General features: G+C 38.5%; 1 protein-coding gene across 5 annotated transcripts; it reads right to left on the reverse strand.

Annotated features, from left to right (window-relative positions):
• Positions 1 to 481: 481 nt before the first annotated feature.
• Positions 482 to 16,146, reverse strand: LOC109464282 (nuclear distribution protein nudE-like 1). Of its 5 annotated transcripts, none has more exons than XM_019761237.1 (9): positions 15,807 to 16,142; positions 11,943 to 12,096; positions 10,337 to 10,531; positions 9,460 to 9,550; positions 8,780 to 8,986; positions 8,209 to 8,315; positions 7,990 to 8,078; positions 2,866 to 2,924; positions 482 to 1,528 (listed from the first exon to the last, which is right to left on the reverse strand). In XM_019761237.1, the coding sequence occupies exons 1-9, from the start codon at positions 15,890 to 15,892 to the stop codon at positions 1,515 to 1,517; spliced, it is 1,002 nt and encodes a 333-aa protein (XP_019616796.1). In that variant the 5' UTR covers positions 15,893 to 16,142; the 3' UTR covers positions 482 to 1,514. The 5 variants fall into 5 exon arrangements, with proteins under 5 accessions (XP_019616796.1, XP_019616798.1, XP_019616797.1 ...); XM_019761239.1 differs by lacking the exon at positions 2,866 to 2,924 and adding an exon at positions 6,221 to 6,268 and having other exon boundaries at positions 1,441 to 1,528; positions 15,807 to 16,141; XM_019761238.1 differs by lacking the exon at positions 2,866 to 2,924 and having other exon boundaries at positions 1,452 to 1,528; positions 15,807 to 16,141.
• Positions 16,147 to 16,614: the final 468 nt, after the last annotated feature.

The raw sequence follows: 16,614 nt of genomic DNA on the forward strand, positions 1-16,614 counted from the left end.
TTAGAATGGCACTGTACACTTCTACCCAAGAAGGAATCCTTTTTAGTGCTATGGAATTGACAATGTCTTTAAGATACATACATGTATATGTGTGCACTGAAGTGGTGAATATGGATAGAGACAAACAAACAAACAAACAAATCAACAGTCTGATATTGCAAAGTGGAGGTGGTGGAATTGCATTTTGCCACTTCTTTCTGAGGGGGAAAAATAGACATCAATTACAATCTATTATACACAGAACAATATACTATTCCAAATACACCATTTTCTCAAATAACATTCACATCAGCACGCAAGTATAGTAACTTGAACATGGAATTAGAAATAAATATAAGATACGAGATATCATACTTTACGCTTAGCTGCATATCTTCCAGCCTACATGGAAACCTTACATAGTTCCATGAAATTCCATTTTGTTACATTTAACGGGATAACAAAATAAATACTTCTAACTTATACGAACTCTGCACAACATTTTCTTTCTTCTTGAAGTTCTAGCAATTTTGTTAAATAAAATACAGGTCATATTTGGTCATGTGGGCCATCTGCCTTTTTTCCTTTCCAGTCCAGCTACTACAAACTGAAATGCTCTCCAAACATGCAAGTACTTGACATGTTATTGGGGTTTTCACATAGTGTAAATGCTTGGTCTACAATATACGACTTGTTAGCCATCTGGCTGCCCAGATCAATATGGGGTATGACTACATCAGCCTTGATACATACCAGATGGTGCTTTGGGTCAAACTAGTCATAAGTGCCTATTTTTTTTGGCAAGAACAGTATGCTACCTATATATGCTTTATGAGGAATAGAACCATGTAACATTTAGAGAAAACTTTCCTTGTAATTTTTCCGAAAGAAAGACCTTTGAAGACAGCTCTTAGGATGCGAATTTGAATGTCTTGAACTTCTAAATGCCAGATGGGCTTCTTCATATAAACCTGGCTTAATTAGTGTTACAAAGCAATGCTGCACGTTCCCTCCAATCTTTGGGTTCATGCAGTTGTAGTCCACCCTCACAAATCAGAGAAATGTATAATAATAGCCTAACTGCTGAATGGCACATTGACAAGTTTAGGGCACTCTTGCCTTGGCAGGGCTTCTTGCATTTACATCACCCAGATTAGGCAATAGCTTTTACCATTGTGATGGGAGCTCAACTATTTTAATGCTGACTTTTCTCCTGGCAACTGATAGAAGTAAGGACCATCTGTCTACCTATTGAAAAGCTGGCACAGGGTAGGCATTTTGAAAGAAATACTTTGCTTTATTGTGTGTAGTACCAGTAATAGGCACAGATGACCACTGGAGACATTCTGCTAAAGGATATAACTTGTTACAAAGTCATAAAAGCATTGGAACCCAGGCCTGTGTTAAATTAATGTAAGTAAGAAAACGGCTAGAAAGCTATTTGGTAGAAATTCTTCGGGTCGGTGACTGTGTCTTGCGTCACACTGTGATCTTCACCAGGCCCTGTGAGTTCGGGGACGACACTGACCCTCGGTTCAGTCGCTTGGCCCTGGAAGGAGAAAACATTTTAACGATGAATGTAGAATATTCTTTTACATTCTCCAATTGCCGACTGCCCACTGTCTGGATTTACTAAAAGCAAAGCTATATTTTTTGGCAGCATTTTCAAATCAATATTTCAATCTACATTTTTGTGGATGATAAGTCTTCTATATTACACAAATGCCAATAAGTAATTTCTAAATTTGCCTGATAATAAAAAAAAACGAAATATTGCCTGACTCTTTACAATGCATGAGAAGTGAAACCAATAAAGAGGTTCACAAATTGAAGTGTACTTTTATCTCATATTGATCGTCTTCATAATAATCATAATAACATGCAAAACAAAAACCAGTGACAAAGAAGAAGCGTATGCTGAACAAGAGAAATTGTTGTTAGTTTTTCTGCTCATACTTTTAAGAAACAAAGCATAGAATTAGCAATTAGACTTGGTGCAATCATCAAAAAATGAAAAATTGTTTTGTTTTACAAAACACATAAGGTAAAAATAGTATACATGTACATGCTACAAGTGCCCACACAAAGTACTGACACAACAAAATATCATATTCCCTTACAGCTAAGCCATGCATTAACAGACTGAAGCTTTTAACATGGGAACTGAAAATGTTGGCATGCATTAACTTAAAGACAGTGTTCAACAGAAACCAAGGACTTGCAACAAACAGTAAGTTGATGAAATAAAAAATTAAGTGACAACATAACAGTTGCAGCATATCATACATACATATTAGACTATAAGCCAACTTGTACAGTGCACTTAAGATTTTATACATAAGACAAAAAAATGGACATGCACATGACATGGCAATTATCAAATTTTAAACATGTACAAATGTACTAAAAACTACTAACTGTAACAGTTAATATTCATGCACTTCTGAACATAGCTCTAGCAAATTTTACAGCAATTATTTTTGGAGGCTTACATGTCTTTCTACAGCAAACAGTTTACAAATTGGAAAACCAATGTGTTCAGAACAAGACAAAGACTGAATTAACAGGGCATCTCATAAGAAAAATTTAATGTCATCTATCTCTTTAACATTTCAGTAAGGGCTATTCCAGTGCATAAGTTTATAGGGACAGATTTGACAGTGAATTTCAGATAATGGACAAGGACACCAAAAAGGAGCGAAGTCAAGAGTTGAACAAAAAGTTGAAAAGTTGCCCTTTTTTTTAAACCTTCTCTTTGCTTTTGATTCATTCACTAACGAAAGATGGTTAACAACAGGTGGTTAGAATGGAATAGCCCTGATGTAGAAGTCTTGAGTTGGCAACATGAACATGAGGACCAACCGATGGCAAACACGTAAAATGTACCTGCTAGTGCCAGTCTGACATGCAGAGACGAATGCCTGGAGGATTTCCATGCATGTACGCTTGTAAGGGGAGAGAGGGGTAAATGAGTAGCACTGCTAAAAGGGTTAATCACAATGTTACACAAACACACACATGGGGAGGGGATCAGATTAATTGAGATAAGATTAAACTGTTTGTTTTGACTTTGTATGATGTTTTGTATGATGGGTGAATGTTGCATGATCAGAACAAGAGGTATCATAAAGGCGATTTAGGAGTTTTAGGTTTAACAGGTAAAAGTGAGGGGTTTTCACTAAGATTAAGATGAAAAGTGTGGCTGAAAAACTGCAAAAAGGAGGACCAGGGGGCTGTTAATTCCTAAGAGCTTTCTCCTCCAGTTGCCATCATGAATTACATGTACGTGTGGGCCACTATTCTTGAGCTCTGGTTCAGATACTAACAACTTCCACAGCACTCTTCTGCATCAGTACAATTATGCTACTACGAGTAATATTCCATCTATTTTATCATCTTAACTTATTCCACATGTGATGCGGATATGTTAAGTAGGTTAGTTAGTAGGAGACATGTACAGGAGTTAGTTCTATTGTGGCTACAGCTAGACAAGCAGACAGAATTTTCAAGTGCCAGCACAGCTTCTATAGGAAAACAGTGAACTGATAGCAGAGTTAGCAGTTAAGTTATATGTATAAGAAGAGAAGTTAATTAAGGTTACAGTAGGGTAGAAGCAAATAGGACAGACCTATCACTTGAGGAGTGGATTATGAAAGGGGAACTATAGTATGAGGAATGTTAGTAGGTTTTAGTGAATTGGTTGTGCAAAGCAACCAAGCCAAGTGGACTTTACCATGATTGTGTTAGTCCCAGAGTGGTCAAAGATCAGTCACTCTCAGCCGCCTTCAGAGATGAGCAAAAAGGAGATGGCATGATCGTGAATAAGGGTCTTGTAAGGGAGGTTAGAGATGTACTGTAAGTTGGTAACATTTTGCAAGACATGGTGATTTCTTATCATGTGAAAATGTTAAGATTTGGTACTGGTCTATGTTAATATTAATACATTAATGGCAAAATTATTCCTTAAGAGTGTGTAGTACATCAGATGCTTGCAAAATTACTTTGTACATATTAAGACACTTTTTATTACATTTTGTAAGGAGCAACAGTAAGTACTAACTGTACAACACACAACAGACAGCTTAACCAACATGTTGCAGCATTATGTTGACATGCTGTACAGTATGATGCTTCATGCAAGCAACAGAACATCATAATACATCAGTAATATGCCTATAGTACTAGTAGTTGGATTTGTTGGAACAAGAACAAAAGAATGTAACAGTCAACTGGCACTGTACATGGGTAAGCACATGTAAAGCAGCCAACAGATGAGGGATACATTCATTGCATACAAACGATGCAACTTTTTTCAGTGTACTTACATGTTACGACCTTACAGCTCACCTCACTTCATTCCCCCTGCACTAAGGTTTCTCTCCTTTCCTGCTATGTAACCACTACTTTCCCCCAATCCTACAACAAATCTAGTTCCTTGGTTCTAAGATTTTATCAGGAAAAGCAGTTTTTCCCATTTAGATAGTGTGTTCAAATGATACCAAGGTATCAAAATGGTGTGGCCTAAATATTACTAATACTACATATGTCTAAAATCCATACAAGAATTGACAACTGCTGGAAAGGTACTTAGAGAGACTTTTTTTCACCAGAGTTTGAATTGGAATTAGAACATTTTGAATTTTGCCTCTAGCTATTCTACAATAATACTGTATTTCAGTCTTGTAAAAACTACTGGATTATAAAATAAGGGGGAATGCTTTAGTTTCTGCCACCACATCCAGAAAATTTGTTAAATGGCGTAATTACATGTACCCTACAACTATGCAATACTATACAATTGCGTATGACAAAGACAATATTTTAGATTTGCAGGAGCACGTTTGAAAGCTTTTGTTTCAACATGCAGGATTATATATTAATATATATCAGTCTGGTAAGTTTCTTCCATATCTAGTGAGTAGTATTTAGGTTCTGAATTATGCGGGGGGTTGATGGGTTGATGGAGAACTAGAGTGAAAGGTAGACAGCAACAGACACTTAGTTCAAAGCTCAGAAAAAACTACCAGTACTAAAGCATGTGCAGCCTTCAGATAAATGTAAATGCACTATAGAAATCCACATCAGCTCTGTTACACAAATATCATGATGAATTTGATCATTGATGATAATGCCTATTATGCCATCTTGGTAAGTGAAGGATATGCAGCAAAGATACTTGATGAGAAGGAGGTAAAAAATCTGTAGTTTGTTCAGATTTTAATTTCTACACGTGGTAGAAAGGAAATCCAACTTGTACTGAGAACATGAACAATTTCATTTATAAATTTAATTGCGATTTGAACAGCAAACCTCCAGTTTTTTTTAAAAAGAGTTTTACAGAAATTTATTGTACCTATATCATTAATGCATAATCACAATACAGGCATCATACTTTGGGCTTCTAGCTAATTAGCAAAACTAAGAAAAAAGGTGTTATTGGTGACAAGTCTCAATAACATCATTCCAGTGCATCTAGCAACTGAAGGTGCCATGCGTCAGAAGGTAAGGGAGGTGGAGACTGGACCTTTCTGTCGGGAGAGTCATGTTTGATGGAGTTTATGGCCTGAACCAGAGAGGTCTCACAGCAGGAAAGGACAGAACACAGAGGCAGGAGGATGTTGTCTGATGGCCGGGAGGGGGAGGGGCCAGTCGGCTGACTGTGGGGGCCAGACAACACCCGGCTCAGGGATTCCCACAGTCTTTTAACCAAAGCGTGGAGGTGGGGATGGTGTGGAGCAACATTGGACTGTGAATATCTATAGCATCTATGTGGACAAGATGGTGCATTTTGCCTTGCCATGCCCTAAGCGAAACGCTAAACCAAACTAGAGGATGAATAGATTTTTTCAATGACAGTTTTAACTACAGTGTTGAGAACTCTCGCTTGTTATTCCTGCCAGTATCCCCTTCCCCCTCCATGCTTTTAAGTGACTGTGGAAAACTCTGACAAAATAAAGAAAGAAGAAAAACAGATACTACATTGACTCTAAGCAGTTATGATGAAGTGGTGGATGTCTTGGGAACACATGATTTCACAAGCATATAGAACAAACTGCATGGCATATCGCTAATAGCATCATCTGCAATGCTAATAGGAACTAGTACACAATCTGCAATGCACAAACAGCACAATATTCCACCACCACCAAGTACATAGGTCTGAACTGACACCAGAGCAGTGCACTGCACTATGCTGACATTCCAGCTACTACGATTGGCAGAAAACAGGCTAGACAATCACCTGTATGTAGTGTCTGCTGGGCTCTATAAAAACATTATGTTTCTTCTCCTGGAAAGTAAAGAACATGAACACAGCTCAATTTGAGGAAGGCTTTGCTGAAATTTTTATGCTTTCACAAAAGCTCAACTATCCAAGCTTATACAAATTTACAAATGTAGGCAATGATCAAAAAAAGGGATGGATAGTCAAATACATGATTGTACTACAAGTTCAAAATATAACCAGCAATTTTACATTCATGCAATGAGAGCATGATAGAATTTGAGATGTACCACCTTGACCCAGCATGTTAGCACCTACTAGTGTCAGTTCAGACAAACCTCATGACATGACTACTCAAACAAAGCTGTGACTAGGAGGAAGCCTCACCTTTTTATACAGTCACACTCCAGCCAATCCTTTATCTACTAGTGTATTATGTAATTCTTTGTGTAACATTTTTTTCGCATACAACATATTGTATGGTACAATTCAGTTCACTTCCCATAAAAATTTAGCCTTGTCTTATTATAGGTAATGAATGAATGGTGGAAAATGCTCCAAGTGTCATAGTTAGTTTTCACTAATAAAAATATTTCAGTCTACTGTATGCTTCATAAACATAATCATACATTATGAACTAACCAACAAAACAAAGAAGACATGAATTTTGTACTTTATAAACAAGTCTTGGATTGGCTGTAGAGAAAGGTGAGCTTACTAGTTGAGTTGCTGCTACATGGAAGTCTAAAACCAGCCTAATTTGTTACACTGATTTTGTCAGCTAACACAAAAAGCTGCTGCCACCCTGCATGCCACCACTACCAGCCACCGCCAACACCATGCCTCCTGCCACGTGCACCGCATCCTGCTCCTTTGGCCACCCCCCTTCACAAGTGGTCCAGTCTCAAACATTGCTGCCTGAGACTTTCACTACGCCACACAGTGGTGCAAAGTATTACTCTAATATTAGAAGTCTTGGGAAAGCAGCACCGCCACAAAAACCATGAGTATAGCCAGACACCAGACACCACAACCAGTGACTATATGATGTAAAACTTGCCTGAGTGCAAACTGTGATTTGGCACTTGAGCATGCAAGCGTGCACGCTGATGTAGAGATGGGATGACTTGGCACGGGGAAACAACTACCACTCAAAAATCTGGATCACATGTTCCAGTGGTGGAACATACTGGCTTGGGGAAGACCAGGGATTTGGCGAGGGGGTCTTTTTTACAGGGGACTGACTGGGAGATTCTGATGACTGATTGTTAAGGACTAAGTTTTGGGGTCTTGGCTGGCCTGTAACTGGTGTGGTGGTGGTCGGTCCTGACCACTCCCTGGCTGTTCGTGGCGTGACTGGACTTTCTGGGCTATGTTGCAAACAAAGAAATTCCATGCCTCATTTCTTCGATCTTTAAATACTTCAGACTTTCAGTACATATTTTGAGCTATTGAAAAATGGTTGCTCTAGTAACCTTGTGACACCTGCACTTGGGAAGTTTGCGAGTACATTTCTGGGGTAGATTTCCACCTTGGAGGGGGTCCATAACTTTTTTGTTTTTTTGCTGCCACAAAGCCCCCAAAATAACCTCATGCACAGCTTTTGTTTACACTAAGTGTTCATTTATTCAGGCAACTTGAAGGAAACCCATCACCAAAATGGATCCAAATAAATCTCTGCTCTGAACCTTATACCCTTAGAACATGTGATCCAGGCTTGTGAGTGTTAGAAAAATGCCAGTGTTAGTACATGTTGCAAGAAGCAGCAAGATACAAACTAGACTTACCTGGGTGAATTTGGCCCCTTGCTACCACTACTCCTTCCTGGCTGCTCTTTCACAAAATTTCTACATGAGGCCAACTTGGATTCCAGTGCCTGAAAGAAACAAAAAACAATTTTCAGAGCTCTTCAAAAAGGAACTCAAAATCTAGCTATCTTAACAGGGTAAAAATGAACCTATGTTCCACGTACATGAATGGTGCATGGTGACTTTGTGGTGACTTACCCCTACTTTCCTGAGCAGGTCTCCTACGATGTTTAGAGCTGAAATGCGAGCGGACGGCGTGAGTGGCGTGCTACCTGAAGCAGCACCGTTCATCTGGGAAAAGCTTCCTGTGGTGAAAAATAGATAAAAAATCAATGCCATGAGCTGAAAGTATTTGTATGTGGCAAAGATCTTTCATTGCAACTCTGTTTATCTCTAACGTTAGAGAATCCTGTTAACACCTCGAAAACACACTCCCCTTTGACACACTCAACTAAAATGATAACATATTGCTGTACAAATTGCTGTAGCTCCGATATTGTCTTAAATTTCATTTTACTATTTGGAGGATTTTATAACAATCATTTAACATTGTGGGTTCTATTGGTGCACCAGCCATTTTCATTTTATGTCCACATTTTGACGTTTTATTTTTGTTACCCCCACATTATGTTATTTATGTTTCATGAGCAAAGGATCCTTATAAGCACAATACATGCTTTCTGTCCAATGCTCACAAATCTATGTGAATAAAATAGAAATAACACTCGATCGGGAAGATAAATTTATTGTACAGTCAGGGTAACATTACCTCTATGTGGAGGTGGCGTGCCAACTGGAGGCGTTGTACTGATGCCCTTCTCCAATACTGCTCTGTTATCTGGCATACTGATGGGAGTTGGTCTGCTTCTCCTCTCTACTTTATCGTTGTCTGGTTTCTCCTCATCCTTATCTTCCCCTGCTTGTTCTTTACTGGTTGATAGTGGTGATGGTCGTACGTTGAGCTCCAGCCTCAAGTCTGCAAGAGAAAAAACAGTTCACTGTTAGTTATCTTTCCACTTCTGATCAGCTTTTAGTTTACATTTCTCACAGAACTGCGATGTCTCTAGAATGGGACAAATAGAGCAAATCTGGTCTAAGTAATATAAACAAACTTTTGTGGGTCAGGGAATTTCTACCCTTTGCCTTGTCAACAGCTGGACCTTATCTGAAAACAAACTCTCCTCACTGTTAACTGTAAAAATCTTGAGCCCAATTTTTGGAATCCCTCTCAGTCTTATAACAACTATTGTCAAAATGGTTTCTTCAGTCTGAAAGCAAAACAGTTGGACAGGAAATACACTAAATGATTCAACATCAAAAGGCTGTTAACTCCTTCAAAATATTTGCAACAGGCCTCGCTTAGGCATATGCAAATTCTAATCTTCAAAACATGTAAGTTAGCTGTAGCTACCAAATAAGAATTACAGCTTGAAGAATAAAGATACAAACCTCTGGCTTCATCCTTTAGCCTTTGTATTGTCTCCATTAGCTGATCCTTCTCTTCAAGTTCACTTTCAAGAAAGGCATTTCTCTCAATTGCCTGAAATAAGACAACAAAAACAAACCAGTAACACACGTTGTTGACAAAAGTGTCCTAATCAATGATATTCATTTTTCAGCCACAGACAATATTGTTTATATAAGACAAATGATCCCTTCTTGTGTACATCAGTAGATGTTCAAATTAGTTTCCAAAATCAATACATCACATAATACTGGCACTTAGGTTGCATTCTGTCTAGTCTAACGATGCCTTAAAGTAGTGCAAATCAAACATCACTGCTCATATACAAAATGACATCAGAAAACTGCAGAACCACATTTGTATGCATGCTAGAAATACTACGGTTGTCCAATTTCATCTAGAAGTACATGTATATCTGTTTGAGGGCAAAATCCAAAATATTGTTTACCTTCCACACGACTCCCAGTAGGAGGTCTGATCCCCTCATCCATAATAAATGAGCTTAGCATTGATTTTGTGCAACTTTGCACGGCAGAATCAATTTGCCCAGGCTGGCAAGCACAATTTGGCAGCAAATTGAAAGGAAGCTGACAGGTGTAATATTTCACTGACATACTCTTTGATGCTTATTTGCTTTGGCAGACTGACAGTTACCTTTATTAAAAACTGCAACACTAATTCCAAAGGTTGCATCGGTAGTATGTATTCTTCATAATAATATACTGTTGACTAGATTCATTAAAACTGACAGGCCATTTACACTACATGATATTTTTGATCACAAGATTTACACCTTTATGTTTAATTTTCTACTATATGATCAATTATTATTGCCCATGATAAATTGTAACATTTACCCACCTGATTTAATCTTCCATCGAATTCCTCTAGAGATACAACAGTTGCTCTTTTGGCTCTCTCCAGATCGTCATTGATCTGTTCCAGCTCCCGTATGTACTTGGCCATTTCTTCCTTCATCCCCACCGTCTGTGCCAGATCGTCCTGTAACTGTGTGATCTGCTGGTGACTTTCTCTCTGACAGATTTCCAGCTTTTCCTGTGGAAAAATGTTTTATAGCTCATACAAAGATAGGAAACAAAAGATGACAAGCATAAGAACATTTATACTAGTATCACTTTACTTTTAACGATGAGTGGTTCATACAAGAAATCTAGCAGCTTAAATATAGAGGCTTAAATATAGAACTTGTGGTAGTTTTGGTACCATGAAATGGTTGTTTGATTTAGATTTTTACAATTCAGTCTTGCTATTTTCAGGATGAAAAGAATCCCCAGGGACCTTTATCCAAAGATCTTGATAAAGTGACTTCAAGTACATAATTTGTAAACAATTGTTAACTTTCAGGTCTACTTAGCATTTATAGGTTACAATTAAATTCTGCTTGTCAACTTCCATCTTGACATCCATTATACCAAGTTATCCCAAATAGTTAAAAACATGGTCGCCATGTGAAATAATATGGAGCAAACATGTGCACTGACTAGCTGACATGGGGGGCGTGAAACTTATATATGCACATTACATCATGTCAGAGTGTATATATAACATACCGGCTCCTGAAAGCAAACATTACATCACTTCCAAGGGGGAGTGATCTTATTGGCTTTTAGCTCACGCAAGTTTATCACCCGCAAATATGGCTATCGTTAAGAATTACAACATTTCTGTGTCAAGGGACCTGATATCGACCTATAACTAACAGCAGGCTTTTAGGCGTGACTCTAGTTACTAGTTGATAGTATGCCTGCTACTGTATTAATGGTTTCAATATTGAAAACGTTGGGGAGGGGGGCACAAAATTTGCTTTTAGCTACCACCAGCAAACTTCATTGGAAACAAATTACCAAGGAAAGACTTTCTACAATGACAAATCCTCTGGTTTCAAAACATTCTGTCAATGGTTATAAGTGTTTCAGTTGGGACAGAGTAGACAAAAAGCATTTTCTGGTGTCCACAAAGCTGGTGAATGACGAACGTATAAAATTTCATTAACACAATGGTGGTAAGTAGACCATGTCCATCATGTACCTCAAGTGCCTGAAATAGAGACAGGTACCTTTTTATGGAAAGCTATTGGGGTTAAACAACTTATGTGTGATGTGTTTTACATAATCAGTTGTCCTAACGACATAGGATATGAGCATGTTATGCTTCACAGATAGAGAATACAGTTACAACGTACACTTACCATTCACGTTAAAAAAGAGACAACGAATAGAAAAAGGCCATCAATTAATGACAACTATTCTAGATGATTGGCATAATTTGTAATTAGATGTTGTTTTGTATACCACATGTACATGTATGTAAATGACTATCATGATCATTGAAATATCACAATATGCAGCAAGACGTTTTCCTGATTTCTATGTCTGACAAGGCAAAACAGTACTTTTGGTATAGCTAGTATTACTAGTATTAATACTATTATTTCCACAAAAATTACCTTTAATGACTCTACTTCCATCTGTAGTCGTTGACAGGAGTTCTGCAGGTCTCTGTTCTTCCCCTCTACCTGTTCCAGTTGTGCTTCCAACTCAGCCTCCAGCTCTCTACTTTCCTCCTGGAATTCATCAAGTTCGTCCCTTGCATCTTTCACACTGAATCAGAAAGAAAAGACAAAAATCATCCTTTGTATCTTATAACATCATGGAAGGCATATCTGCAATGGTCACTCTTTGATTTAGTTGGCTGTCTTGGCTTTCCTTTTAAATACCTTAGATATCTTTGGCATCGAGTTAGCAGCTCACATGATGTTGGCAACAAGGTCAAACTATATGTTTTACATTCATCATCTGTGTGGATTGTGCTAGAAAAAGATTTTGATTGTGTAATTGTATGTACGTAAGGAGTGATGTACATGTAGGTCATTAAATAGCACACACGAGATCATGACTACCGGTTAGATGATTTACTTTATATCTCTTAATGGTATCTTTTGGTATCAAGACTAGGCTAGATCAGTTAAGAGTAACAGTGTACAGTCCATGGTTCACTCCTTGGTAAACCTTTCTCCAGTGGATGGTACTAGTATTCTACAGCCCACATGATGGGTCACCTGATAAAAAAGGGCTGGAGGCAAACCTGTTGTTACAGTTACATACCTGCAACATTTACACAGCAGGCCCTTGCCTCCCCTTCACAACCCTGGCCTCACAAGGGTACTTACTGAGGAATTGATTCGACTTAGGTTAATCACTATGTACTACTGCTGTGTATGCCTTTAAAAGGCTGAACTGCAGCATTGAGCAGTCATGTGTATCACCTACTTAGTTTAGGCATCTTTCCAACTTATCCCATGCCAAGGCATCTGCTAGTTAGCTGGAATTTTCTGAGAATTTCACAGAAACTTAACCTCTCCTGTAAGTAAAAACCGAGAATGGACTCCCTACAGACCATTACAAGCCATGGTGAATGTTTGATGTCAGACTGGCCCCATTCTTGTCATCAAGCAGCTTTTTGGCAACAAGGATCTGACAGCTCATGACAAATTTGGCACTAGAAATGGTACTTTCTACCTTATGACTTGCAAATGTTTCTGTTGATTGTGCACTTTGACTGCATTAGGTTCTTGTGTGAGTGAGGCAAACTGTAGCAGCGAGGATGCTATTCAGATAATAGCCAATATTGTATAGAATGATTTTGCTGTAATGTACAGTACAAAGTATCTGTACAAGTAGCGATGTTTAAAACACAGACAACACATGATCGTGCTGTTAATGTGGCTGAAATGATTACAGTGACAGATTTTTCACTGACTCCCAGCCACTGAAAGGGCGTATGCATGTACAAGTCTATGAAATTGAGTTACATATAATATTCTAGTGTTCTCAGAGATATTTGTACTGGAATCATTTGCTTCATCATGGGTATACAATATGCTGAGCTCCTCACATTTTGGTAAACTACAGTGCAAAGGAACAAGGCTGCCTTGAAATGTAACCAATAACACAATGGTGATTTCAAGGTATGCAGCCCTGGGGAACTTCACCCCCTACATAAGTCACCTGGTCACATTAACCACACATGCATGCATACCGTCACCAAAACAGGCATTTCAATTTGAATGGTCAATGTTTGAATGTTTATATGTTTCTGACAGTGAGTTCTGTTTATGCTTCTTTGGCTGTTTGTGTGGGGTAGTCTACAATTTGAAACATACCCTCTCTAAATATGTTTACCTGCCTGTCATATAAGACAGTGCCATCAAGGTTGACTGCCTACTGTACTGTCTTATAATATATTATAGAGATGTGAGCTTTGACACCTACTTCTTAGGTGGGGACCCCCTAGGGTACTTGATCCTTTCATGATGACTTCACCGCCCCTATCCTTATTGACCTATGCCACCTAGGGTGCCTTCATGCTACCAATATCTTATCCTTCCTCACTCCCCCAGTAACATTACATCTTTTGAAATTCTGGTCTACTATGTAATAGCATTACTACTACTGTCAGTAGAAATGGACTCAATTTTTAAGAAAAGATTGTTAGGAAAAGACAAGCTCCACTGTAAGTGCCTCCCCAAACATTTGACATTCCACATCTGTACTTGGTTATTATGGCATGGTAATTGACAACACTCCAAACATTAACATGTGGCAGAGCCTGCATAGAGAGAATTTTACACCAGACGATAACATTCAGTACAGGTTGCATGCCACTACTTGTTTATTCCATGTTGTGACTTGTCCTAAATAGTAAGCATAACTAGATCTCTTGTTTATACTGCTGGTTTTTATACAACATCCAAATGCAGTCCAGATTTACAGCTACATCATGTATCTTGACCGTGTCTGACGTGTCAACGTCTTTTTAGGGAAGGGAATGGCAGTGATAATTCTTCTGTAAGTCGCCAGTATTGGGAATCCTTTGGGATCCAAATGAGCAGTATTTTGGAACTAGGGAAAAAGTACAGGTTTAGAACATTATACAGTTATGAATATGAGAGGGACTTTTGCTTAGGCAGCTTATCTTTTAGTTTTAGTACCCGGAAGTCTGGATGTGGTGTGACGTACTTCTATATTTGCACAAGATTATGTGGATAGCTACCAAATACTAGTAATCATACAATGATTGATAAAATATACCGGCATGTGGCCTCTTGGCGAGCTGGCTGTGTAAATATCATATTACTAGCTTATTATATCACAAGCATGGAAAAACTTTGGCGTGGAGAAAGTCCTTGACAGTTTGCAATACACATGACTACTGGTCATGCCTATCTAGTTTCACAGCTGATCTGAATCTGCTATATGTAAATGATACACTTGTTGTTGCATATGATCCTGGTAACAACAATCTAAATGTCCATATACACAGTAGACAGCAATAGTGTTTTCTGCGTGTAGCATCAATGGCATTAACTTAAACCATTTAATGATGCTCATCTATAGATCTACATCTGCTACAAGAAAAAGGCTTATAATTTACAATACAAGGCAATGGTTATCATTTGCCAGATCTGTGGTGTTGTTCCTCCATTCAGTTCTTTTCTACTGTTATGTATTGCTCATGGTAAATGCCAGTCTTTTTGGCTTCTAGAGTGAATGTTGTTATTGTTTTTTTTCATCAGTGAAAAAACTAAGCATTGTTGGTAATAATGTTAAGATTGTAATCAATGATAATGTGATCAATAATGCAAAGCAGTAGGAAATTAAGGAAGAGTACCATATCTACGTAAGTAAGACTTCCTCTTTTGTCTGGTAATCCTGACACCCTATTGTCACTAGTAGTTTCCATGATTTTCATCCGACAAAACTTACTGCAGGTAACATGCAGGAGTTTCACACCAGTTGAAAGCAGTTATTCACACCACTTGCCACACTTTGGGGCTAACTGATAATGTGGTCTTACATGATTACCATTAGAACAAGGAAGGCGCAATTAAAGGTATTTAGACCTACATTACAGGTGTTGTTACTATGTTTACCTGCGTCACTAAAAAGTCGTCTGCATGACAAAAAACTAAGCTTGTCATCTCAGCAATCTGTCACTTTGCTCTGTTTCTTCTTGTTTCAGACGATCTTTTCCCTGCCTTAAATTAAAATCTGAGGTACCACATTGGGCGGGAAGCTTGGAATGTTTTTCCAGAGATAGTTGAGGCGACTTTTAATCGTGATGTCATGTCGTTAGGCCTCGTGATGAGGGATTTTTTTAAAGTGACCCACCCCCCACCCACCACTACAACGTCAAAACTTCGACACGTAGACAACCAAACGGCAAAGTTTAGACTCCCACTACGAATATAATTCTTTCAAAACGTATCCCAGGTGTAATTTGAAAAGACAGACAAGCATTTAGAAGTTACCTTTGTCTTAATTCCAACGCTAGATCTTTCCAGTACTTGATCTCTTCCTCCGGACTAGAGAAACTCGGTACCTCCTCGTCGTCCATGATTTCCACGAGAAGGAATAAACGTCCTAGGACGCTCGAATGTCAGGCGATTGCCTCAGAATAGCTTCAAGAATACTTCCCCTTGTAGTTGAACGGTAAAAACAGTGCGTCGCGAACTTCCTGTAGAATCACCGGCCGGCCAAATTTCAAAACTCCGAAAATTCAAACGCCCTTCGCCACAGCCAAGCCTCCGGTTCCCCTTCCTGGTTTCCGCGCCTCTTCACTCCTGTATCCACTCGCAACTTGGTGACGTGTGTGCTGAAATTCTTTTGATAAAACACCCCATATCATGAAGAAATATAAAGCTTTGACGTTAAGTATAACTTGTGAGAATGAACAATGATCAATTCATACCAATATTATGAATCAGTGCCGACATAACTCGAAACGATGTAATGGACTATTTCGGGACAACTCCGACGGTTTATCATAATACATGTATCATTACGCCACCCGGCCGACCCAGGATGACCTGCCGCAACTCCATAATTTTACGACATCAAAATAACAAGCATCAAGAAGTTTATGATTTTGCCAGCCGTAATAAATGTCTTATGATCTTCAAAGAAAAATATTATTCTGAAGGCAACACGAGTGGCGACTAAATAACTTGGGTACAAGAATATCCCACAACATCGAATAATTTGCTATTGAAAGATAAGGCTATGCCCACACTTTAAGATTACATTTGATACAAAACTTCATTTTTAAGTGTGCATTGT

Source organism: Branchiostoma belcheri, unplaced genomic scaffold (assembly GCF_001625305.1).
Source record: "Branchiostoma belcheri isolate BF01 breed outbred unplaced genomic scaffold, Haploidv18h27 scaffold135, whole genome shotgun sequence".
Taxonomy (NCBI): domain Eukaryota; kingdom Metazoa; phylum Chordata; class Leptocardii; order Amphioxiformes; family Branchiostomatidae; genus Branchiostoma; species Branchiostoma belcheri.

Excerpts from the sequence above, each read along its gene's own strand:
- LOC109464282 (XM_019761235.1), bottom strand. The coding sequence starts at position 15,892 with ATGGACGACGAGGAGGTACCGAGTTTCTCTAGTCCGGAGGAAGAGATC. Across the intron at positions 12,097-15,806 it reads GCGTTGGAATTAAGACAAAG|TGTGAAAGATGCAAGGGACG; the intron begins GTAACTTCTAAA and ends TTTCTGATTCAG. Across the intron at positions 8,987-9,459 it reads GCTAAAGGATGAAGCCAGAG|ACTTGAGGCTGGAGCTCAAC; the intron begins GTTTGTATCTTT and ends TTTCTCTTGCAG.